We start from the raw sequence: 25,763 nt of genomic DNA, 5'->3' as shown, positions 1-25,763 counted from the left end.
TGGGTACTTTTTCCACAATAGAAAGTTACTATTGTACTACAACTACTGTACTCCTATATTGTGGACTTGTCGATTTGAATGGAGTTTATTTAAGAAATAAGGCCAAGGGGGTGTGTTATATGGCCAATATACCACGGCTAAGGGCTGTTCGTACACATGATACAACACAGAGTGTCTGGACACAGCCCTTAGCCGTGGTATATTGGCTATATATCACAAACAACTGTTTACCAACGTAATTAGAGCAGTAAAAATAACTGTTTTGTCATACCTGTGATATACCACGGCTGTCAGCCAATTACCATTCAGGGATCGAACCACCCAGTTTAAAATAATCATTAGCCTACTGTATCCACTTGACGTGAACAGCCCACAAGGTGGCATTGTGGTGTCATATTAGGCATTCCGGAAGTGCCATTCGCCCAGAAGTATCACACCTGCACGGCGGGTTGATTTCAATTACTGTAGCATATAATTAGCATTTTCTCAGTCCATACGAAGAGAATAATGCAGCAATAGATTGTTAACTCTCCATTCTATCATCTTAGCTGCAATGCTCAAATAAAGACAGATATAAATGGAATATAGGCTAGATCCAAGTTTCGCTTAGATGATTATGCTTATAGGATTTACTGAAATATCAATAAATTATCTACTGCCTGATCATTGTTATGTGGAATACAGATGAATACATTTATACCTTGTCTCTTTAATTGAACGGAAACCGAGCGCAACCACTGTCAATCATATTCCGTCTGGCCCCTCCCTTTCCTGCAGCCCTCTGTCTCCAGTACGAGACTGGAAAACGCAACCACAGGGGTCCATAGGCGATGAACGGTGAAGATCTGGATAAACTGTACACTAACAATGAACCGCGAAAACATGGGATAACAAGGCAAAACAAATTATAATTTATCCTCGATTCGGGATAGGAACAAGATAAAAATGAATTTGTTGTGGGGAAACAATCATTCTTTCTTTTCTCTCATTTTATGCCATTCTCCTTGGACGCTGAGCTGGTATAAAGATCTAGGAACAGCTGGAGCCGGTGATCATGGAACAGGGATGTTGTCATCTGAGTAAACGAAGTTAATCGATTATGGAATATATGGAAAAATCTTGACTTGAATAAGACAATGGAAAGTAAGTAGTTGGAGAGCCGTTATCACTTTCTCATCACACGGGAGTTCTATATCCAGAAGATCATCCGCTCAGGAGATGTCATATTTTATTCTGGAATAATGCAGAAGAGGCGAGACCGTCATCAAATATGATTCGTGTCTGACACATTCGCAGGTTTGAGTGATAAGCCTATTGCTATTGTTGACTATTAAATATATTGTCACTGCGAATCGGTAAAGAGGTGATAACACTTCAATTGTCCGTTTTTGAACTGGTTTAACATACCATTAATATGAATGGTATTTTTCTATAGTAGTTTCTCTAGGTACATTCAGATTTTTTCCCTGTCAGATACTGTATGATAGACGAGAAATAACGAGCCCTGTAGACTACTGGTGACATCACCCCAGTCAGATCTACTGCTGTACAGTAAATATCAACAATGGTAGAGCCTGTGGGATTTATTGAAGCATGGAAAGCGCAGTTCCCTGAGTCGGACCCCCCAAAGATGGAGCTCAGGTCAGTGGGGTGCATCGAACAGGAGCTTGAGAAGTGCAAAGCCTCCATCCGGCGGCTAGAGCTGGAGGTGAACAAGGAGCGCTTCCGTATGATCTACCTGCAGACGCTGCTGGCCAAGGAGAGGAAGAGTTATGACCGCCAGCGCTGGGGTTTCAGGAAGGCCCAGGTGAACGAGGTAGGGGACCAGGCAGGGCTGGGTGCTGAGTCTCAGCAGCCACACGTGCAGGAACAGGGGGAGCGGAGCCGGTTCCAACCGGTGGGGGAGGCTAGGTCCAAACCTAGACCCCCTCCAGCCCGGAAGTCAGCCTCCCACGGAGACGGGCTGGAGCTCCAGTCTGCCTTCGAGGTACCCCAGCAGGTAGAGCCCTGTGAGACAGACGGCCTCTCACCCTCCAAACAGAAAGGAGGTATATCCCCTCGCCGCCAAAACCCACCCCCAAACAAGGACCTACTGTCTGACCCCAATGACAAGCTTGGCATGGGACTGGGGGTGGCAGCGCTGAGGTCTAACTTTGAGAGGATCAAGCGGGCAAACTCTCACTCTGCCGGGGATGGAGGGAAGAGCCAGGAGAAGCAGCAGCCCTTCTACACCAACATGGACTTCCACCATGACAGGGGCCTGGTCAGGGTCAATGACCGAGACGTCTCTGACAAGATCAGCACCCTGGGCAGCCAGGCCATGCAAATGGAGCGCAAGAGATCTCTGCACTCCCTGCCAGGCAACTTGGCCACTGTGGCAGGTGAGCTCCGCACTCGGCCTGTCTACAGGGGGCGCTCTACAGAGAGCACCTGTGGGTACGATGCTGAATACGAGGATGGGGACCCCAACCCACGCCACCCCAAGGCCAACGGGGGCAAACAGCCCCCTCCACCCCCATGGCAACCCTCTGACTTCCAGCCATACACCAGTGTCTACGTGGGTGGGGTGATGATGGGCGAGGGTGGGGGGGATGGAAGAGGGGGCGTCATCATGAGGGACCACATCGGAGAAGAGCACCACCTGACCTGGCCCCGGCGCTCCTACTCTCCCGGGAGCTTTGAGGACGTGGGGGGCGGAGGCGGCGGCTACACACCAGACTGTAGTTCCAATGAGAACCTAACATCCAGTGAGGAGGACTTCTCGTCTGGCCAGTCCAGCCACGTGTCACCCAGTCCCACCACTGCCTACCGCCGGCCCTTCAGGGAGAAGAGCCGCTCACCCTCGCAGAACTCCCAGAACTCCCAGCATTCGTTTGACAGCAGCAGTCCCCCCACGCCACAGTCCCAGAAGCGCCACCACCAGCAGGGCCACGTGGTCATGTCCGAAGCTACCATTGTGAGCGTCCGCAAGACTGGCCAGATCTGGCCCCCACTCGATCCGAACTCCACACCGGCCAGCAGAGCCTCCCATGACAACAGTTTCCATGGAGACCTGGGTGAGTGGCGGCTGCCCTCTAATCTTAGCTCTAGTCGCTTCTCCGTTCATGTCTGGAGATTTAAGAGGCTGTTGCACGCTGACCGCTGCCTGGTAGGGTTGACTGACTGCCATGTATGGAGGAAGGGGGATGTGTTCATAGTCTCATCATACACACTGGTAGGATTTAGACTAGAGCATCTAAACTAGTGAAATCTAATGGTTTCAATTGCAATCTCACAACTGCTGGTCCTGGAATTGATGCACTTGATTATTGTGTGTAGTTTCTGGTACTTTACATGTTCCTTGGCTGAAATGTCAGGTTTGACCTCCTGACTGAGACAAACCATAGAAACCTGCCTACTCGGTGATCTCTTCACTGTCTGTTCATTACACGGTCAGAGTTCCACTAAACCTTGTGAGACATGGGGCTCCTCCTAAAAATCGCAGAACAATGAATTGTGAGCATTGTTTTCTTTTGTCTGGGTAAGCAGCTTTTCCCTCCTCATTCACTCTTCTCTCAGTGCATTTTGACGCTGTTGTCTTCTCCACCTTGTCTCTGAGCAGGTACGCTCTTTGTGAAGAGGATAGAGGGATACATGAGCCTCAAAATGTGTGTGTGTCACTCAGTGCCTGTTTGTGTTTATACCTGACTGTGTCTTCTGAGTGGCCTTGTGTAGGAGTGTTACCATCTATCTTCCTGGAATGTGAGTTCAGTTGAGTGAATAACAAATGCAGTCAGTCCGAGTTGAGACAGGGAGGTCTTCCTCAGACAGACGCTTGGCTCCCAGGGTTCCGTGCGTGGAATTCCAACCACAGGTGTCTGTGAGCCTCAGCCAGCCAACCATGGGAGACAGAGGATGTGTCCCAAATGCATGCCATGTCCCCTATGTAGTGCACTACAAAAGCAGTGTACTATATGTGGGAAAGAATGCCATTTAGGACGCCGGCTGAGAGAGGCTTTTGACTCAGTCCACGACTACTTCTGAAACCCAACCAGCTTTTTTCTAAAAAGCTTTTACTGTAGTCCTGGACAAAAGAAAGCTATCTCTTCCCCTCTCTCTCTCCCCAAACAATCATCTTCAGTAATATCTTTAACCTGTTCGTCGCCTCCAGGCCCAATTATGGCTGGAGCTAACAGAGTGGTTAGCTCGGAGCTAGAGGCTTGGGCGGTTGGGTTCAAATGCGCTAGCTGCAGTGGTGTCATGTGACGTGGCTCTGTCTGACCTGGTTTCCCTGGGCTTTCTGCTGACAAGGTGAGTGGCATTTTAGAGCCCGCCCTCCCGCAGCAGTCCTGGCACCCTATTAGAGCAGACCGAGCTGTGGGTCGTTGATCAAGCTGTGGGTCGTTGGCAGCAGGCACCTGTTCCTGTGCCAGGATGAGCCCTGTGTGTGTGTGCAGAGAGGCAGATAAGACTGTCTGCTCTGCTCTGGGGGGGGGGGGGGGGGTAGCAGCTGCACACTAACCCCTGTACTGAGGGTGTGACAGGAAACAGACTCTCTCTCGCTCCCTCACTGGTGATGTTCTCTTTGATTGGGAATGATCTGTATTCTGCGAGTCAAAAATATCTCCTTGTATTCTTTATCATTTCAGAGTCTTCATTACTGTTGACCCATTTTCATCTATAGGGACATCATTCATGACTGTTGAATTCAGGCCTGTAGGGTATACCTGCTTTGCTTCCAGTGACATGCGCTCACACTTGTAAAGATTGAAAGTGATGAATAGCACATAGCCACCCTCTTATTGAAAATCCCTCCACAAACAGTGTCCATCTCTCATTTCTCTGGCCTTGCTCTATGCTAGGCTGGCTGGCTGGCTGGCTGGCTGGGGCTGCAGGCAGGCTGCACAGTAAGAGGCCTAGCATGTGGCTAACGCTCTTACTCCTTCCCAGCTGTGATCTGTGGGATTATCTCACTCTTGTCTGGTCTCTTTGTTTTAGTACATTTCACACAACAATAGGCAGAGCGGGGTCAGTTACAATGCCACAGACGATGTGGGAGATTTTGCACTCATGTATTTGGGGGATAATCTGGATTTTGAAATGTATGGAATCTGTTAGATGACGCTCCTGGGACGGAGAATAGGATATGTTTCCTGATAGTGGTTGGCTGAGTGAGGATGATGAGGAGGAGGAGGTTGAGGATCAGTGAAAATGTTGAGGATGATGATGGGGAGAAAGAGGGTGAAGAGGATAAAGCTGAGGCAGAGTGCAAGGCTGATATATGGTTTCTTGCTTCACTGGTCAGGGATGCGGGGGCTGTAGAGGCACAGATGGGAAGAGTTCTCCCGTTGCGTAACAGAATACACACACACAAACAAACTCACACACATCTTGGGGCTGTAAGCAGTGGGTTTGTGTGTGCGTGCGAGTGTGTGTTTGCGCGAGTGTTTGTTTGCGTGAGTGTGTGTGTGCCCAAGCGTACATGTGAGTGTATGCATGTGTCATGACCAGGTGCTGGAGGCTGTTTGTTCGTTCTATAGCTAGCTGGGCTGTTGGATTCCTCCTCCCTATGCTGGAGTGAGTGTTCACAGTGAAATGATCCTCTAGCAGAAGGCTTTTCTCTTAATGGCTGCCCTGACTGGAGAGAGCGAGAATACTCTCTGTGGACGATTCAGGCCATCTGCTAGCTAGGGCTTCTCTCCTCGTCCTCTCTACTCACTCTCTTCTTCCTCTTCTCCACTCCATGGTCTATCTCCCTCCCCGTGGTAGATGGCCTTGGTGTAAACACCAAACTAATTGTTCCATCATGCCCCTTTGGCCTGTTGAAGTGGGTGTTTTTCAGGATTAACTGTATTCATGGTGGTCAATCTAAAATGGCTAATCTTTAGATTGAGAGAGAGAGAAGGAGCGTGAAAGATGGAATTAGAGTGAGTGAGGGAAGACAACTTCTCCTTCTCAGTGTCATTCAACGGAGAAGAAACCAGGAGAAACTTGGGCTGACAAAATGTTCCAAAAATGTGTAGGATTCTAAACAAAGGTACAGACAGCTAGCTTTCTCAATGTAGCGTCAGGAAAGCAGTACAACTGACCAGATTGAGCATTTTCGTTCAGTAAGCTTTCTGACAGACCCTCTTCCTCATGCATAGCCTGAAATAGACCTTCATCTCACCAGCAGGAGAATGGAAGGAGATTTTCTTACACAGCTAGTTGTAGCGATTCACATTCCAAGGAAAGACCTTCAATTTATGAAATACAGAACATGAAAATTGGGACACACTCACTTAAACACTATCAAAAGAGAGGGGACAGAAATAGTCACATGGAAATGTAAGACTGAGGGAAGAAGTGCAAACTGAAAGTGGATGAAAGAGTTTAGGTGAGATAGAGAAGCTCATAATCTTGGCTATAAGTAGGTGGATTTTAACGGGAGTGAAAGAGGGCTCCTCAAATGTAGGGATTATTTGAGGCAGCCTATGTTGGGTTTGTCCAATTCAATTTATTCTCTTTGGTTTACCGATGGCCTCATAAGCTTCATATCATTATCTCTATGACCTATTTCACATGGGTAGGGGGTAAACTGGTTAAACCTACAGATTGGGTGGAATTAGACACACATCTAGGGTAAGTGTACTTATTAAGCCCACATACCCGTTAAACTCATCTTTGGATTCAAATAATGACGTTTTTTTTAATTTTTTTTTTTTTTTACATTTGTGCTGTTTAGTGTTTGTTTCAACTAAATAAACAGTTCCCACTAGTGGCCATTTTAAAATACTTTATGTAATATTAAGAGATTATTGTACTGATGTATGCACATGATAGCATATTTCATGGGCAGTAATGACTTTTTCTTCCCAATCGAATGTATGGGTTTTTCATGCCTGCATGTCACAGTCACACAAAAGCAACAGAACTTGCAACTGCATCAAGATAATAGATTTCAGGCATTCACAGCATACCTTTTTTAATGCTTTTTGTCTTGTTTTACTGTTAAATTAACCTTCCATTGTATACATAGATTACATTTGTGTAAATTTGACATTTATCTCAGGTGGGCTTAAAAGGTACAGTGGCACCAAAAGCACACCCTCTATGCAGAATGTGAATGGCAATAAATACATATTGTTCGATATGATTAATACTAACTGTGTATATTTATACCCCAAACCATTGGTTTCCAAATATTTTACGAGTAGAGTTTGCTATTCTCTATTTTTTACCATAAATTACTGTTGTTCCAATTAAGCCCAGTGTGCTCCAATTAAGCCCAGTGTGCTCCTATTAAGCCCAGTGTGCTCCTATTAAGCCCAGTGTGCTCCTATTAAGCCCAGTGTGCTCCTATTAAGCCTGGTTTGCATTGAACCACATGGGGATAGTGTGTTGATATTCCTAATATTCAATGAACATGAGCATAAATAGGTTTTTTCTTTAGATTGAAGTTGATTAAAACACACAAACTACAGTTCTGCATATTATGCATCTAGCCCTGGTGTCTTTACCAAGATGAGGAACAATTAGACACCTCTGTAACTCTCTCCAAAACGTTTGGAGTGGACAGGTAGTCGTTGACGCAGAGTGAGAAGAATAAGAGCAGGTTTCAGGCATAACTGAGATACAGTAGAAGACCTACAAGTGATGGACAAAAAGGCAAACGAATGGTGGACAAAAATATGTCTATTGGGCGACTACTCATGCACTTTTGGGTGGGGGCATTATCATATTGTTGTCCTTCATTCATCCAGGTGATTCCGTTTGTTTGTCCACCACCTGTACCTTTGTAATACAACAGTAGAGAGGGAGATTTGAAACAGTTTTCAGACAGGCTTTAGGAAGACTAGTTGAACTAAGCAACAAGAATAGCAGTACAGCAAATGTGAATCAGCTTTCAGATAATTTATTGAAAGTTGTGTGTGTTCTAGTCTTTGTGCATGGCTTCTTATCCACAGTGGGCCAGTGGGGGTACATTTAGTTTATAACCAAGCAATAACACACGTGATTCAACCAGTCATGTCTTGATTGAAGTCTATGATTAGTTGATTAGTTGAATCAGGTGCGTACTGTTTGACAAGACCTGAAGTCCACATTGATCTCTGTGTATACCATTGGGCCCTGTTATGAGGGCTACTTTCATGATGAATAGTAATCATCAGTTTATATTAATCTCCCCTACAATTATTACAAATAATCACATTTTACATAATAAATGTACATTTGGAACATTTGGAAATGAAAATAGATGATTTATGAAGTGGGCTTATTTGGAACACCCATTAAACCCACTCTGGGCATATTTGATCAAATACTTCACATTTCATTTTTTCTCCACTTTTCTTACAGATATTAAGGCAGTATAGTGTATTTTAGAAATGTCTAAACTTCGATTTTGGTGTGCTTAATAGGTACACTTACCCTAAACGTACACACACAGCCCCTGCACCTATGACACGGATCACCTACACAGAGGGGTAGAGAGGTTGGAGGATGTATGAAACATGCAAATGACCTGCTTATTCTTCTGAAATCTGAGGCCGTTGTTTATGCAATCTCTCTCATTATTTAACATTTTCATTATCATCATATTAACCATAAAATGTAGATTTTAGCCTATGTGTTAGCCTTATTTGTCAGGTTAGGCTTTGACATGTTGATTTGCCTTGGTCCTGTCTAGAGACTTTGAGAGAGAGTTGATGTAGCCTAGCCAGTATACCTGAGCATGTGTTGAAATGAGAAAGAGGTGGGCACCCCCCCCCCCCCCCAGAATGTATAGGTCTCTTGTTTGACTTTGTCATAGACATGTGTGATCCAGGGGAACATGTATTATTTATACTACCATGATTCATTGGAAGGTTTGGGTAGGGGAATGCTGATCCAGGACCTGTTTTTTTATTCTTTGAGGCTGGTTGTCGTTGTACCAAAAATGGGCTGACCTGACCTAAGCTTAGCCTAAAGGGACACTTTGTCCACCCCGCCATCCCTCCCATGGCCGGCTTCTCCTAGGGCCTTATTTTAGACAATCACAATCCTTGGCCATCCCCAGAGTTCTTTCCTGTGTCTTGGATTGAACACAGCCTCTGGCCCTATGTGAAACCCCCCCCCATGAAGCCATGAAGCCAGGCTGTGGTGTGGTGACATATAAAGGGGCTTGGTGTCCCTGACCTTTGTGTGCGTGCGTGTACACAGGCATCAAACACACTGACTTGAAACACACGCTTACAATACCCAGGCTTGTGAGAACTGTGAGAGATGAGCCGTTTAGTGGTGTGTGTCAGGGGAGTTTCACTCCCAATGTAAATTCTGTATGATGCAGCCATCAGCTGACATGACAGGGAACTGTAGCATGGTCACAGCAGCAGTGTCTGTGTGAATGTGAGTGGGCTGCAAGGAGGAGGAGGTGTGTGTGTGTGTGTGTGTGTGTGTGTGTGTGTGTGTGTGTGTGTGTGTGTGACTGCGTGTGTGGGCGGACGATGGAGAGGAATGATTGGTTTAACAGGCATTTAAAAACAGTAAAGCAGTCAGCATTACCTCCAGCCAACCCCACATTCACTAGTACTACTGTGTGGCACAATGACCCCTTTTTCACACTGGATTAGTGTGTGTGTGTGGGGGGGTTATGTGACTGCCAGGGACTCTTAAATGCCTTGTTCAGCCTCCACTGTTGAGTGATTGTGGCATCGGAAGCCCGTGTAACCACAGAAGGCAAACAGGGGCTGGAGTGAAACCAAAAGGCTCAGAGTGGAGGAGGGGGTGGATGGAGGGTTGGATGAGAGGAGGAATGGGGGAGTGGATCTCTTCACAGAGCCAGCTGGTGAGGAGACTGCTCTTTCTCCCTCTACAGTACAGGGAACGAGGGAAGAATCCCCCCTGGTTTGCCCTGGGACCAATACTACAGGAAAATGGTCCCTTTGTTCTGGTTGAGAGAACTTCATACATGACTTGGAGCACGATGCTAGATAGGATTAGTCGTTTTTGTTCAGAATATCACTTGGTTAATTGCTTGTGTTCTGTCAGACATGGTTTACAGCCTGTTTGTAGGAGTAGATGGTTGGTTTGTCTTGTGCTGTAGGATATAGCCATATTGTAGACGGCCTGGCTGGCTGTGTGTGGGCGTGATCAGGGCAGATGGGTGGGGTGTCTCCAGGCTGCAGTCAGACCTCCAGTGAGAGTCAAAATGCCTGGCTGCGGTCTGCTGTTGTTCTGGGCTGGGCATTTTATCTAGGCCTGGGGTAGAGTTGGACAATGACCCCCACCATGGGGAAGAGCAGCAGACGGACCTGCTCCCGCCCTGGACAGACGGCACAGCCCAACAGCACACACACTAGATTTCTGCTACCCGACCTGAGCCCGATGGGCCCCAACATTATACCTGGTAGGCCAATCTTTTCATCAATAACTAGGGTACTGGCAGGGTATCACTAAATGAATCGTTAACATTTTGAAGCTGAGCCATTTGCTCGTGCTCTGCTGCGCAGTACAGTCATATCTAAGATGTTGTACAGTCATATCTGACATGGTGTCAGAATAGTTTCAACCTCCTCAAATATAAGACAGGAGAGATTATTTCACAGAACATAATAAGGTTTCTTGAGTTTTGTCTGAGTGACGAAAAGTAGCTAACTGCTGTCTCATGTCTCGACATTGAGCCAAGCAGAGCCGTTGCTATGGATGCTCAGACTCAGAACCACCATGAGCAGAGCGCATGCAGAGCGAGTGACAGACAGAGAGGAGCAGCTAATGGATATACTAATGGAGGAAGTTTTTTCTGGTTTCGGGCAGGGCCGGGCCATAAATTTGGCAGAAGCAATTGGGCCTGGGTAGGGTACTGCCTGAACTTCGCGGGCATGGCTAGGGCTCAAAATTCATGCGTGTACAGGGCTCTAACACACACACACACACACACACACACACACACACACACACACACACACACACACACACACACACACACACACACAACACACCACACCACACCACACCACACCACACCACACCACACCACACACACACAGGGTGCCAGGGGTAGTCACCCTCTCAAGTGTTTCTGTGTATGTGTTTTTGCTGGTTTCCATGCCAAATCTCCAACCACAAACTTCCCTCAGTTGCAGCTATGGTGACAGACAGATCTTGTAAGAAAAAATAACTGGAATATCCCTCTCATACATTCTTTTCATCACATGTCCCTGCCTGCCCTTTTGGAAAAGCGTCCATATTGGCGATCTCTGTCGGGACAAAGCCCCAGTCGCAGGCTGCAGTACAACAAATCTGTGTTTGCATCCATCTCTACATGCTCAGCAGTCTCCACAGGCCATTGGTCTTGTAGTGGTGTAACTGCTTCCAAATCAAACTTTATTTTCCACTTGTGCCGAATATAACAAGTGTAGACTTTACCGTTGAGCATGTAGAGATGGATGCAAACACAAATTTGTTGTACTGCAGCCTGCGACTGGGGCTTAACTTTTACAAGCCCTTAACTTCTTTGGGATAGGGGGCAGCATTTTCACTTTTGGATGAAAAGCGTGCCCAGAGTAAACTGCTTCCTACTCAGTCCCAGATGATAATATATGCATATTATTATTAGTATTGGATAGAAAACAATCTGAAGTTTCTAAAACTGTTTGAATGATGTCTGTGAGTATAACAGAACTCATATGGCAGGCAAAAACCTGAGAAAAAGTTTTTTAACTCAGCCCCTATCGAATACACAGTGGGATATTGGTTATGTTGCTTCCACTAGATGTCAACTGTCGTTAGAACGCTGTTTCAGGCTTCTACTGTGAAGTGGGGCCGAATGAGAGGGGAATGAGTCAGAGGTCTGCCATCAGCCTCGAGCTCAGTCACGCGCATTCACATGAGAGGTAGCTCTCGTTCCATTGCTTTTCTACAGACAATGGAATTCTCCGGTTGGAACATTATTGAACATTTATGATAAAAACATCCTAAAGATTTATTCTATACATAGTTTGATATGTTTCTACCAACAGTAATATAACTTTTTTGAATTTTCGTCCGACCTTTCCGCTGGAAGTTGTACGCGCGTTTCGATTTATTTACCAAACGCCTAAATAAAAGGAGGTACAGTGGGGAGAATAAGTATTTGATACACTGCCGATTTTGCAGGTTTTACTACTTACAAAGCATGTAGAGGCCTGTCATTTTTTTAATCATAGGTACACTTCAACTGTGAGAGACGGAATCTAAAACAAAAATCCAAAAAATCACATTGTATGATTTTTAGGTAATTAATAAGCATTTTATTGCATGACATAAGTATTTGATACATCAGAAAAGCAGAACTTAGATTTGTTACAGAAACCTTTGTTTGCAATTACAGAGATCATACATTTCCTGTAGTTCTTGACCAGGTTTGCACGCACTGCAGCAGGGATTTTGGCCCACTCCTCCATACAGGCCTTCTCCAGATCCTTCACGTTTCGGGGCTGTCGCTGGGCAACACGGACTTTCAACTCCCTCCAAAGATTTTCTATGGGGTTGAGATCTGGAGACTGGCTAGGCCACTCCAGGACCTTGAAATGCTTCTTACGAAGCCACTCCTTCGTTGCCCGGGCAGTGTGTTTGGGATCATTGTCATGCTGAAAGACCCAGCCACGTTTCATCTTCAATGCCCTTGCTGATGGAAGGAGGTTTTCACTCAAAATCTCACGATACATGGCCCCATTCATTCTTTCCTTTACACGGATCAGTCGTCCTGGTCCCTTTGCAGAAAAACAGACAAAATACATGATGTTTCCACCCCCATGCTTCACAGTAGGTATGGTGTTCTTTGGATGCAACTCAGCATTCTTTGTTCTCCAAACGCGACGAGTTGAGTTTTTACCAAAAAGTTATATTTTGGTTTCATCTGACCATATGACATTCTCCCAATCTTCTTCTGGACATCCAAATGCTCTCTAGCAAACTTCAGACAGGCCTGGACATGTACTGGCTTAAGCAGGGGGACACGTCTGGCACTGCAGGATTTGAGTCCCTGGCGGCGTAGTGTGTTACTGATGGTAGGCTTTGTTACTTTGGTCCCAGCTCTCTGCAGGTCATTCACTAGGTCCCCCCGTGTGGTTCTGGGATTTTTGCTCACCGTTCTTGTGATCATTTTGACCCCACGGGGTGAGATCTTGCGTGGAGCCCCAGATCGAGGGAGATTATCAGTGGTCTTGTATGTCTTCCATTTCCTAATAATTGCTCCCACAGTTGATTTCTTCAAACCAAGCTGCTTACCTATTGCAGATTCAGTCTTCCCAGCCTGGTGCAAGTCTACAATTTTGTTTCTGGTGTCATTTGACAGCTCTTTGGTCTTGGCCATAGTGGAGTTTGGAGTGTGACTGTTTGAGGTTGTGAACAGGTGTCTTTTATACTGATAACAAGTTCAACCAGGTGCCATTAATACAGGTAACGAGTGGAGGACAGAGGAGCCTCTTAAAGAAGAAGTTACAGGTCTGTGAGAGCCAGAAATCTTGCTTGTTTGTAGGTGACCAAATACTTATTTTCCACCATCATTTGCAAATAAATTCCTACAATGTGATTTTCTGGATTTTTTTTCTCATTTTGTCTGTCATAGTTGAAGTGTACCTATGATGAAAATTACAGGCCTCTCATCTTTTTAAGTGGGAGAACTTGCACAATTGGTGGCTGACTAAATACTTTTTTTGTTAGAGAAACAGACATGCAGAACTAGACAGTGATAGTGTGGGGGGAGGTGGAGGATGGTTTGGGGCCAGTTGTGTATAGCTTGATGGACATGATCATGATCTGGTTTCATCAAACTCAAATCAAATGAAATCAAATTGTATTAGTCACATGGGCCGAATACAACAGGTACAGTGAAATGCTTACTAACGAGCCCCTAACCAACAATGCAGTTTTAAAAAATACGGATAAGAATAAGAAATAAAAGTAACATGTAAGGTGAACATAGATCAGTGATTAAGCTCCACCTACCTGGCACTGAAACAAGGCACTTTGTGATTGGTAGTTAGCGAATGTGTAGTTCACCATTACAGCTTCAGATTGGGTGCTCCTCGACTGCACTTTGCAGTGTTAGAGAAATCAGACGTAATTCACCCGGCTGTGTTAAATTATTTAAAAGAACATCCAGATTGCACTTTCTTGTCGTATTTAATGAAGCATTCTCTCTTCTGTCAGATTTTCTCCCTCACTTGACAGCTGCTTTGAGTTTGGTCTGCTTGTAGCCAATTAGAGCGTCGCACCTTTCCGAAGCTTCTCCTTGTTTTCTACGGAGCAAGGGGAAAACCAGGAGAGATCAAAGTCCTGGGCGGACCCTCTGGACCAAGAGGGATCACACCAGTCCTGCCCTGTAGTTGTCCAATAGGCTTTTAAGAGTGGAGTGACAATAAAAAACCTGGGGAATCAATACCGAATGTCAGCAATGCCTGCAAGCCACCACTGTCTGGTATTTCTCTCTATTTGTCTCTTCTCTCAGTGTCCCTCCCTTTGACTGTCAGTGCAGTCAGTATTTGCCAGCTGTGTACAGTGCATTCGGAAAGCATTTTGTTACGTTACAGCCTTATTCTAAAATTGATTAAGTAGTTTTCCCCCCTCATCAATCTATACACAATACCCCATAATGACAAAGCAAAAACAGGTTTGTAGAAATTGTTGCTAATTTATAAAAAAAAATATATGTAAAAAAAAATGATATCACATTTACATAAGTATTCAGACCCTTTACTCAGGACTTTGTTGAAGCACCTTTAGCAGCAATTACAGCATCAAGTCTTATTGGGTATGACGCTACAAGCTTGGCACACCTGTATTTGGGGAGTTTCTCCCGTTCTTCTCTGCAGATCCTCTCAAGCTCTGTCATGTTGGATGGAGAGCGTCGTTGCACAGCTATTTTCAGGTCTCTCCAGAGATGTTCGATCAAGTTCAAGTCCGGCCTCTGGCTGGGCCGCTCAAGGAATATTCAGAGACTTGTCCCGAAGTCACATCTGCGTTGTCTTGGCTGTGTGCTTTAGGATCGTTGTCCTGATGGAAGGTGGACTTTCACCCCAATCTGAGGTCCTGAGCGCTCTGGAGCAGCTTTTCATCAAGAATCTCTCTGTACTTTGCTCTGTTCTTTCCCTCAATCCTGACTAGTCTCCCAGTTCTTGCAACTGAAAAACATCCCCACAGCATGATGCTGCCACCACCATGCTTCACTGTAGGGATGGTGTCAGGTTTCCTCCAGATGTGACGCTTGGCATTCAGGCCAAAGAGTTCAATCTTGGTTTAATCAGACCAGATAATCTTATTTGTCATGGTCTCAGAGTCTTTAGGTGCCTTTTGGCAAACTCCAAGCGGGCTGTCATGTGCCTTTTACTGAGGAGTGGCTTCCGTCTGGCCACTCTACCATAAAGGCCTGATTGGTGGAGTGCTGCAGAGATGGTTGTCCTCCTGGAAGGTTCTCCCATCTCCACAGAGGAACTCTGGAGCTCTGTCAGAGTGACCATCGGGTTCTTAGTCACCTCACTGACCAAGGACCTTCTCCCAAGATTGCTCAGTTTGGCTGGGCGGCCAACTCTAGGAAGAGTCTTGGTTCCAAAGTTTTTCTATTTAGGAATGATGGAGGCCACTGTGTTCATGGGGACCTTCAATAATATAGAAATGTTGCTACCCTTCCCTAAGATCTGTGCCTCGACACAATCCTTTCTCTGACATCTAAGGACAATTCCTTCGACTTCATGGCTTGGTTTTTGACATGCACTGTCAACTGTGGGACCTTATATAGACAGGTGTGTGCCTTTCCAAATCATATCCAATCAATTGACTTTACCACAGGTGGACTCCAATCAAGTTGTAGAAATAGCTCATGGATGATCAATGGAAACCGGATGCACCTGAACTCAATTTCGAGTCTCATAGCAAAGGGTCTGAATACTTATGTAAATAAGGTATTTCTGTTTTTTATTTTTAATAAATTTTGTAAGCATTTCTAAAACTCTGGTTTTGCTTTGTCATTGTGGGGTATTGTGTGTGCAGATTGATAAGGGGGGGGGGGGGAGTATTTAATCAATTTTAGAAGAATGCTGTAACGTAATAATGTGGAAAAGGGGAGTGGGTTCGATTCCCACGGTGGGAGCAGTCTGAAAATATATATCTGGATAGGAGCGTCTGCTAAATGTACATGGTCAGTGTTGACAGACAGTAGGGATGTAGATTCAGATATAGGGAAGTCCTGAACCCTCCTTTGCACAGTCTTTTCTTCACCCAGCAGGAGAGGAGAGACATGGTTCTATGGTGGGTGTGTATCGATAAGCCTGTGGTCATAATATGAATCAGTGGAATGAACATGCTGTTGACCAACTGTCTCTATAGGATGCTTTATAGAGCTTATTTCCCCTATCAAAGCAGCTCCTCAAGCTCTTATACACATGTGTATGCACACACACTCTCACACACACACACGTGCACGCATGCATACACACACACACTTGCACACATGCACGCGCACACACACACACCAGTCCTGCCTGAGGTCTTACAATCTCTCTCCTTTGGGGCTTGTCAGCTCTCCATCAGTCTTTCTCTCTCTCTTTATCTCGCCCTCTCTCCCTCTGGCTCTTTGTTGTAGGATAGTGTTTGTGCAGAGAAGCTAGTGTGTGCTCTCCCGATAAACGCTAGTTGCTAAGCGCTCAGTGAGCTATGGGAGGGAGGATGAGGGGAGACGGGGTAACCTGACCTGACGGTGGTGGTTTGAGCTGTAACAATAACATATTATTGAATGAATGAAGAAAATGGCTGCTTGCTAGTCGGATAGAGACTGATTGGAGACACCCCTCTCTGGTGAGTGGTTTGCGCCTGGGCGGAAATGGCTGTGGAATTGTGGTGTTTCTGAGTTCTGTTTCCTTTAACATCCCTGGAACTAAACCAGAAACAATGGGCTCGAGAGGTGGGGAGAAACAGATGGGCCAGTTCTGATTTAATGCTCAGATGCTGGGAGGGAGGTATGGAGGGTGGTATGGAGGGGGGAGTTTCAGAGGGAGGGAGGAGGAGGGAGGTATGGAGGGAGGAAGAGGAGGGAGTTATGGAGGTATGGAGGGTGGTATGGAGGAGGGAGGGAGGAGGGAGGGAGGTATGGAGGGAGGAGGAGGAGGGAGTTATGGAGGTATGGAGGGTGGTATGGAGGAGGGAGGGAGGGAGGGAGGAGGGAGGGAGGAGGAGGGAGGTATGGCGGGAGGAAGAGGATGGAGTTATGGAGGTATGGAGGGTGGTATGGAGGAGGGAGGGAGGAGGGAGGGAGGAGGAGGGAGTTATGGAGGTATGGAGGGTGGTATGGAGGAGGGAGTTACGGAGGGAGGAGGAGGAGGGAGGTATGGAGGGAGGAGGAGAAGGGAGGTATGGAGGAGGGAGTTATGGAGGGAGGAGGATGAGGGCGGTATGGAGGAGGGAGTTATGGAGGGAGGGAGGAGGAGGGAGTTATGGAGGGAGGAGGAGGAGGGAGGTATGGAGGGAGTTATGGAGGGAGGAGGAGGAGGGAGTTATGGAGGGAGGAGGAGGAGGGAGGTATGGAGGGAGGAGGAGGAGGGCGGTAAGGATGGAGGAGGAGGGAGGAGGAGGGAGTTATAGAGGGAGGGTGGAGGGAGTTATGGAAGGAGGTATGGAGGAGGGAGGTATGGAGGGAGGGAGGAGGAGGAGGAGGGAGGTATGGAGGGAGGAGGAGGAGGGCGGTCAGGATGGAGGAGGAGGGAGGAGGAGGAGGAGGGAGTTATAGAGGGAGGGTGGAGGGAGTTATGGAAGGAGGTATGGAGGAGGGAGGTATGGAGGGAGGGAGGAGGAGGAGGAGGGAGGTATGGAGGGAGGTATGGAGGGAGGGAGGAGGGAGGTATGGAGGGAGGTATTGAGCCAGAGCCAAAGGCTTAGCTGGAAGAAGCCAAAACATATTTCTCCTCGGTATTAAGGAAGGAGAGGGCCAAGAGCTGTCCAGGCCTCACCTCCACCCTGCCGGGAGGGAGGAAGGGAGGGAACACATGAACAGGCTCTGGACTCTATGGAGAGAGAAAGAGCAGAGAAAATAAGAAAAAAGAGAGAGAGAGTAGAAAGAGGAGAGAGAGAGATAGAGAGACAATGACCAAACATCTGGCGTATCTTCTATAACAAATGTCTCTTCTCCCTCTTGAGTTGTGGTGATGAATTTGGCTCGCTGAGGCTAACTAAGGGCAGGACACACTCTCCTCCTCCTCCCTCCATACCTCCCTCAAGTTAGGTCTGAAACACAGAGAAACACAGTTTCCTCTCAGAACAGGACTGATCCAAGATCAGTTTTGTGAGGTGCTTGACTTGGGCTGGAGCTAGCTAAGCATTAATGTTGTTGTCACGTTTCCAGCGGTTCTGTAGACAGCCTAAATAAGTATACACCGTTGGGAAGCAGGGATTCCCTTCTAACAGCAGCCATGTAATTGCTAAGAATAGCCTAATTTACAAGTAACTTGCTCTGTTGCTCTGGGGCAGCTGAAAATTTTGGGGGTCACAGAATATTAAATTAAGCAATATACCACATTACTTCTTACTAGTATTATACTGTATATTTCTTGTTTTATAAACATTATTAAGCATGCTCATGTGTTTTTTGTGTGTAATTGGGGCACCAAAAATATTTGGGCTGGTAAAAAATGTTTGAGGGGCTGGTAGATTTTCATACTTTATGAACTACTCAGTAAACCCACTCTGCACTCATTCACAGACTCATCTAATCTCATTCATTTTGGTTTTCTTTTCCATCCTTCTCTTCTTCATCTCTCTCCCACTACTCTTTCTCTCTCTCTGAAACAATCAAAAAATGAACAGTAAACATTACACACTAAGTTCCAAAGGAATAGAGACATTTCAAATGTCATATGGCTATATACAGTGTTGTAATTATGTGCAAATAGTTAAAGTACAAAGGGGAAAATAAATCAACATAAATAAAGATTGTATTTACAATGGTGTTTGTTCTTCACTGGTTGCCCTTCTTGTGGCAACAGGTCACAAATCTTGCTGCTGTTATGGCACACTGTGGTATTTCTCCCAATAGATATGGGACTTTATCAAAATTGAATTTGTTTTCGAATTGTTTGTGGATCTGTGTAATCTGAGGGAAATATGTGTCTCTAATATGGTCATACATTGGCAGGATGTTAGGAAGTGCAGCTCAGTTTCCACCTCATTTTGTGAGCAGTCTGCACATAGCTTGTCTTCTCTTGAGAGACCGATCTGCCTACGGTGTCCTTTCTCAATAGCAAGGCTATGCTCACTGAGTCTGTACACAGTCAAAGCTTTCCTTACGTTTGTGTCACAGTGGTCAAGTATTCTCTCTCACTGCACTAGTTTAGCATATATTCACATGTCATTGTCAAGGCACCTCTCCTTCATTTGGCCCAATGACTATAAATGGCTTAGGTCAGGGCAGAGCAGTGACTGTTTCCTTTGTACTGCTCCAAGGACAGACACAGTTAGCTATGTTCTGTTAGCTCTCCTCTCCTCCTCTCTCTGTCATGTGTGTTTAAAGCATTCAGCACATTCCTCCCTGTCCCCTCCTATACACACACACACAGTATGCCAAGGGGGAGGCACAGGGGTCTTTCATACATTATTGATAGTGGAGCCTACTTCTCTCAAAAGCAGAGAGTGGCGTGACACCAGGTGTCATGTTCACACAGCGCCTCACCATAACCTCTGGCCACAGCCGTGGCTAACTGCTCTTCCATGACGTCACACCCCCCCCCCCCCCCCCCCCCCCCCCCCCCCCTGCCCTGCCCTTACAATTAGATGGGATGCACCATCCTCAACCTCAAAACCAAGTAAAATCTGAAAGACAAGCAATTATGTACCTCTAAAAAGGGGGAGTGGTGGTGCCATGCTTGAATTAGACATTTTTTAAAGGGTGCCTTTTGAATTCAAGGACACTTCCTCAATCATGTTTCAGATTGGCAGTGGCTTGTGGAATGGCTATCTATCTAGTAGTGGCTGGGAATGGTTTTAGTCTGATGAGAGATGCCCACTCCCCCACAGTGGTACAGGATGTTACATGAGGTGTTCTGATTGGAGGTCCACAGCGACAGACAGCAGCATCCTGCAGTATCATGACTCATGATTGGCTGTTTCTGTTCCCCGCCTCCCTCCCTCTCCTCCCCCTCCTCCCCCTCCACCTCTCTTACCCCTTCAGTGAGTTGGAGCCCAAGGTGTCTCACATCACTGTACGAAGGAATCCCTGTGTCACAGGATACACTAGTGTGCCTGACACACGCACGCACACACACACATCCAATCTCCCCATTGGGCACTAGTCCCAGACATATTCCATATAGTACCCTGGATACCTCTTTTCCCTCTATTCTACACCCACATAACACAACACGGTACCACAAATACCCACACCTACACATTCACCCTCCTTCTCACTCTCTATCTCTCCCTCCTTTTCTCTCACTCTCCAGCCCCTCAGTGGAAATGTTTTTGGTTTCTACCAGCCTCTCATGTTCATAAGTGTTATTGGACATGAGGAGTCTCCCCCAGTGTGGTGCATGATGTTACTGCTACTATGGGACGGGGGTCTTGAAGGTGACCTTGGAGGTGTGTAAGAAAACAATCTAGAATAGAGGGCTGAATTTAGGGAAGTGAAGGGCTGATGTTTAATATTCTCCCAGGGTCAGACTTGGATGGATGGAGTGAATCCATTATGAAGTCTCCTATCTGATACCTCTATAAAACTGTCCCTTAGAAATGGGCTCAGTTCCTCCGTTGATTGAGGGCACATCCTCTTAACCCGTGGTTGACCAGAGGCCATATGGGAGGGTTCGCATTAGCCATAAAATGTCTATTTACTAAATTGAACTTTATTGGACGCTATTGCTAACTTTAAACTGTAAGCCTACCCGTTTATATGGGCTGGACAGGGCAGGTCACAAGTCAATCAAGATGCCAGCGACTGGTCTGGAATCTTACACTCTCACAGCAGAGGAACAGCCAATGGGACCGACTCTAACAAACCCACATAAAACTGACCGAGCCACCTGCCTTCAGCAATGGCTGAGTGGAATCTGTGTTCCATCACAAAGTGAAAGATGGCTTCCAGAAACAAAACACTGGGCTTTAAGGAGCGAGGAGATAAAACCTAACACATTTAAAATGTTCAGTGATTTACACTAATACCATTAGGTGTAAGGAATTGAATTACTTGCCAAGGTAAAATGGCTTCAGTGGAAACACAATAAAGAGACTGAATGCCAAAGACACAGTCCTCCACCCCTCGCTCCCAGGCCTATACACACTCAATGGGATAAACAGGTGTGTGTGTGTGTGTGTGTGTGTGTGTGTGTGTGTGTGTGTGTGTGTGTGTGTGTGTGTGTGTGTGTGTGTGTGTGTGTGTGTGTGTGTGTGTGTGTGTGTGTGTGTGTGTGTTGAGAGACAGGGAGCAGGGCCAAGGACTGTGTGCAGCTGTGTTGGCGAAACTGCTGAATCCATAGCAGTGTCCTCTAGACTTACTTACTACCAAGGTTAGGCCTATAGAGCTCATTGACACACCACTACTGATAGCCGAGGCTACGCCACATGAGACTTGTCTACACCCCTATCTGACCACGCATCATGTACTGTCTGATTCACAGCAGAGCTGCTAGGAGTTTGCTAAATTATTTCTGGTCTGTTTAGAAACCCAAAATAGCTGTCTTTTAGCTGAGTTTTTTAGGTTTCGTCTTTACTCGTTGACATTGATTAGTGTCTCCGTTTTTAGTCTAGTCTGCCTTGCCTTCAGTAAACCTGTCAGTCAGTCAGGCAGTAAACCAGCCAGGCTGTCAATCAGGCAGTCAATCAGGCACACAATCCGGTGGTCCAGGAGTAGGTAAGCAGATTAACTGTCACTCACACATTCTCCCCTCTGGATGATGTGTGTGAGAGAGAATGTGTACACCAGTGTGTCGGTGTGTGTATCTTGTGCCCTCTGATATGTAATTCCTTATAGTGTGTGTATATCCTACCACGGAAAGGGCAAAGGGCAGGAAGGTACACACACACACACTGACACCGGTGGGAAATAGTTGTTCCCTCTCCTTGTTGCTGTGAAAAGAGGAAGTACCAAAAAAGCTATAAATGCTCAGCCTAACCAGGCGTTGCCCTGACATAGAGGCCATGTGAAGAACATCCCAGTCACCCTACCCTGCTGTATGTAGAGTGAGTGGCGTTTCATCTCTGCAGTCTATTTTAGACAGGGGAAGTGAGGGTGGATGGTTGGCGCTCTGGTGAGACACTGGTTGTGTCCCAAATGACACCTTATTCACTATGTAGTACACTACTTTTAACCACGACCCATAGGACTCTGATCAAAAGTAGGCTTGGGTGGTATCCAGATTATCATACCTTCATATTGACCGTGTGCCGGGATATTCGGTAATACCGGCACTGAACACAAGGGGCGCTAATTTCAAACCCCACTGAGTCTTTGTAATCCGAAGGTTAGCAATGCTAACAAGTACATGTAAAACCCCTTAGAGAATGCTAATTAAATGCTAACAAGCGTATCTGACCTAAACTATTTGTAAGACAAACATCCCAGCTCATTAAGTTATACAAGTCACTTAAAAATACTACTCACAGTTTGCTGCACACAGAAAACAAATATTATACAGCAAGGCTTTTGATCCAGGAGGGGATTCTCTGCTTTTACCAAGTGAAACTTGATTTTGGAAGAAGCTAACCCCTTAGCTAGATAGCTAACTCACTACTAAATTAGCAAACCAAATGTGCAACTGCAGAGCATTTAGCACATTTGGGGCCCAGACTGTCTCTGATGGGAAGATGATTATCTTGAGGAATCTTAATAGAATGTCTGCTAAATCCACTGGGCTTCAGTTAAACCCACACCATGAATGAATATACCAGATTCATTAATAAAGCCTTCGTGGAACCAAAATGATTTTCCAATCGTTTCGTTCGGACCAGAACCATTTTTTTTGTTTCGTTCTACTGTTCCGACCAGCAAAATAAAATTCGGAACTAGTTCGAACCAAACAAAAAGTAGCAGTTTAAATATTTGTATATATTCCCGGGTGGCGCAGTGGTTAAGGGCGCAGTACTGCAGCGCCAGTTGTGCCATCAGAGTCCCTGGGTTCGAGCCCAGGCTCTGTCGTAACCGGCCGCGACCGGGAGGGCCGTGGGGCGACGCACAATTGGCCTAGCGTCGTCCGGGTTAGGGAGGGATTGGTCGGTAGGGATCTCCTTGTCTCATCGCACACCAGCGATGTAGCCTCTGACACATTGGTGCGGCTGGCTTCCGGGTTGGATGCGCGCTGTGTTAAGAAGCAGTACGGCTGGTTGGGTTGTGTATCGGAGGACGCATGACATTCAGCCTTCGTCTCTCCCGAGCCCGTACGGGAGTTGTAGCAATGAGACAAGATAGTAGCTACTAAAAACAATTGGATACCACGAAATTGGGGAGAAAAAGGGGGGTAAATTTAAAATAATAATAAAAAAATATAAAAAATATTTTTAAACCTATGAAATATACATGTATTTATTTTTACATTTAGCTCACATTTAAATTTGTTCACCAGTCAGTGTGGATAGAGCAACTTGCTGTGGTGTAAGTGTAAGTGATTTAATCTGTATAGGAAAGTTTTGCCGTAACAGCATGGTTTAATCACACTGTGCTGCCAGTCAGAATTATACCTATGGATTTATACCTTCGGAATTATACCTACGGATTTATACCTTCGGAATTATACCTACGGAGGAGGGGCTTCTATGGAGGAACTTTGACTGTCTTTGAACTCGTAGGAAGGTAGCTAGCTAGCAGGAGCAGTACTAGAATGAATGAATCCTATGTGTAGGGTTAGCTGGTTTCCAGAGGGCTAAAAGGCAGAAGTTGCGCTACTGGGGTTAGCATATTCCTTTTAATCTCCAGCTTTCCCTCTCCTATCTTGCCCTTCTCTCTCTCTTTTAAAACAAATATATTTTCTTTCTCTTTCTTTCTTTCTTTCTTTCTTTCTTTCTTTCTTTCTTTCTTTCTTTCTTTCTTTCTTTCTTTCTTTCTTTCTTTCTTTCTTTCTTTCTTTCTTTCTTTCTTTCTTTCTTTCTTTCTTTCTTTCTTTCTTTCTTTCTTTCTTTCTTGGGCAGGGTTGACCATCTTGACCAACTGAGGAGCATTTACAATGTTGGACGCACAGGCAGAAAATGTTGGAAGTATGTGTTTTGGGGGATGCTCAACATTGCCATCATAAATGCTTACATTGTGTTGGGGACCCTGCGAAGGCTCCTTCCCAGAAACCACATGCACTGGTCCCTGAAGGACTGTGATATGGCCACAGTGGCAAGAAGATGGGAGCCAAGAGTGTGGCACCAGGGTGTGTGGACCGAGTTGTTACTCATTTGAGAGCAGGTGAATTTTGAAGGGCACAAGAGAGGGTGTGTGGTGTGCATTTGGAGTGGACGCAGGGCAAGGAGTGGGAGGTGTGTAGAAACCTCCTCTCTATGTGTTCTGTGCCACTTTGCAGGATGGGGATGTGCTTTTATTGTCTCTGAACTGTTGTTGTGTTTGTATCTTCTCTATGGTATATGTCCCAATCTAATAATTGTTGCATTCACTGAATTGTTGTCAAAGTAGGTTACTATTTCAAAATGTTGTGTCAGGCCTGGTCTGTACTAAATCTTATTGAGAGAGGTTTTTACATTGTTACAGAAGTAAGAATCGTTGTCAATCACATAGCCTACTTTGTGTGGGTTTTGAAATACTTTCTGAATATAGTCCTCTGTTCACATTTTGGAAAACATGTTTATTTTAATGTAAATAATATTTATACGTATAATTAGTATAATTAGGATTGGTAATGATCTAACACGCACGCACGCACGCATTGTGTGTGTGTCTCCCCTGGCCTGGCCTTGTCTGATTGGTCCACTGGAGAGAAAATGGGTCACGTGGGGGCCTTGTCCCATTTTGGGGGCTATTGTTTGTTTGCAGTGGAGTGTGTCAGCCAGGCAGGGTCTTTAAGGGATTTCTCAATGGGTCTCTCTCTCTCTCCCCTGTATTCACCTCTGAATGATTTTGAACACTAGTGAACTCAGCACATCCTCTTTAGCCTTGAAGTGGCCTCTGTGGCCTCATGGGTAGAATGTTATTAATACAGGAGATTTCCCCCAAAAAAGACATACAGTTGACGAGTTTACATACACTTAGGTTGGAGTCATTAAAACTCATTTTTCAACCACTCCACAAGTTCCTTGTTAACAGACTATAGTTTTGGCAAGTCGGTTAGGTCATCTACTTTGTGCGTGACACAAGTAATTTTCCCAACAATTGTTTACAGACAGATTATTTAACTTATAATTCACTGTATCACAATTCCAGTGGGTCAGAAGTTTACAAACAGTAAGTTGACTGTGCCTTTAACCAGCTTGGAAAATTCCAGAAAATTATGTCATGGCTTTAGAAGCTTGTGATAGGCTAATTGACATAATTTGAGTCATTTGGGGGTGTACCTGTGCCTCTTTGCTTGACATCATGGGAAAATCAAAAGAAATCAGCCAAAAATTGTAGACCTCCAAAAGTCTGGTTCATTCTTGGGAGCAATTTCTAAACACTTGAAGTTACCATGTTCATCTGTACAAACAATAGTACGCAAGTATAAACACCATGGGACCACGCAGCCGTCATACCGCTCAGGAAGGAGACGTGCTCTGTCTCCTAGAGATGAACGTAGTTTGGTGCGAAAAGTGCAAATCAATCCCAGAACAACAGCAAAGGACCACCAGCTCTGTCAGGAGGAATGGGCCAAAATTCACCCAACTTATTGTGGGAAGCTTGT

At 45.7% G+C, this 25,763-nt stretch overlaps 1 protein-coding gene across 1 annotated transcript in view; it reads left to right on the top strand.

The window, feature by feature from the left end:
• Positions 1-775: 775 nt before the first annotated feature.
• Positions 776-25,763, top strand: part of LOC139408573 (breakpoint cluster region protein-like) — a 119,166-nt gene continuing 94,178 nt past the window's right edge. Inside the window, exon 1 of the mRNA XM_071152627.1 lies at positions 776-3,056. Coding sequence (XP_071008728.1) covers positions 1,565-3,056 — 1,492 coding nt within the window. The 5' untranslated portion in view covers positions 776-1,564. The remainder of the gene's footprint in view (positions 3,057-25,763) is intronic.

Source organism: Oncorhynchus clarkii, chromosome 5, assembly GCF_045791955.1.
Source record: "Oncorhynchus clarkii lewisi isolate Uvic-CL-2024 chromosome 5, UVic_Ocla_1.0, whole genome shotgun sequence".
Taxonomy (NCBI): domain Eukaryota; kingdom Metazoa; phylum Chordata; class Actinopteri; order Salmoniformes; family Salmonidae; genus Oncorhynchus; species Oncorhynchus clarkii.
The sequence above is the reverse complement of the archived record's forward strand: the minus strand, read 5'-3'. Positions and strand labels throughout refer to the sequence as shown.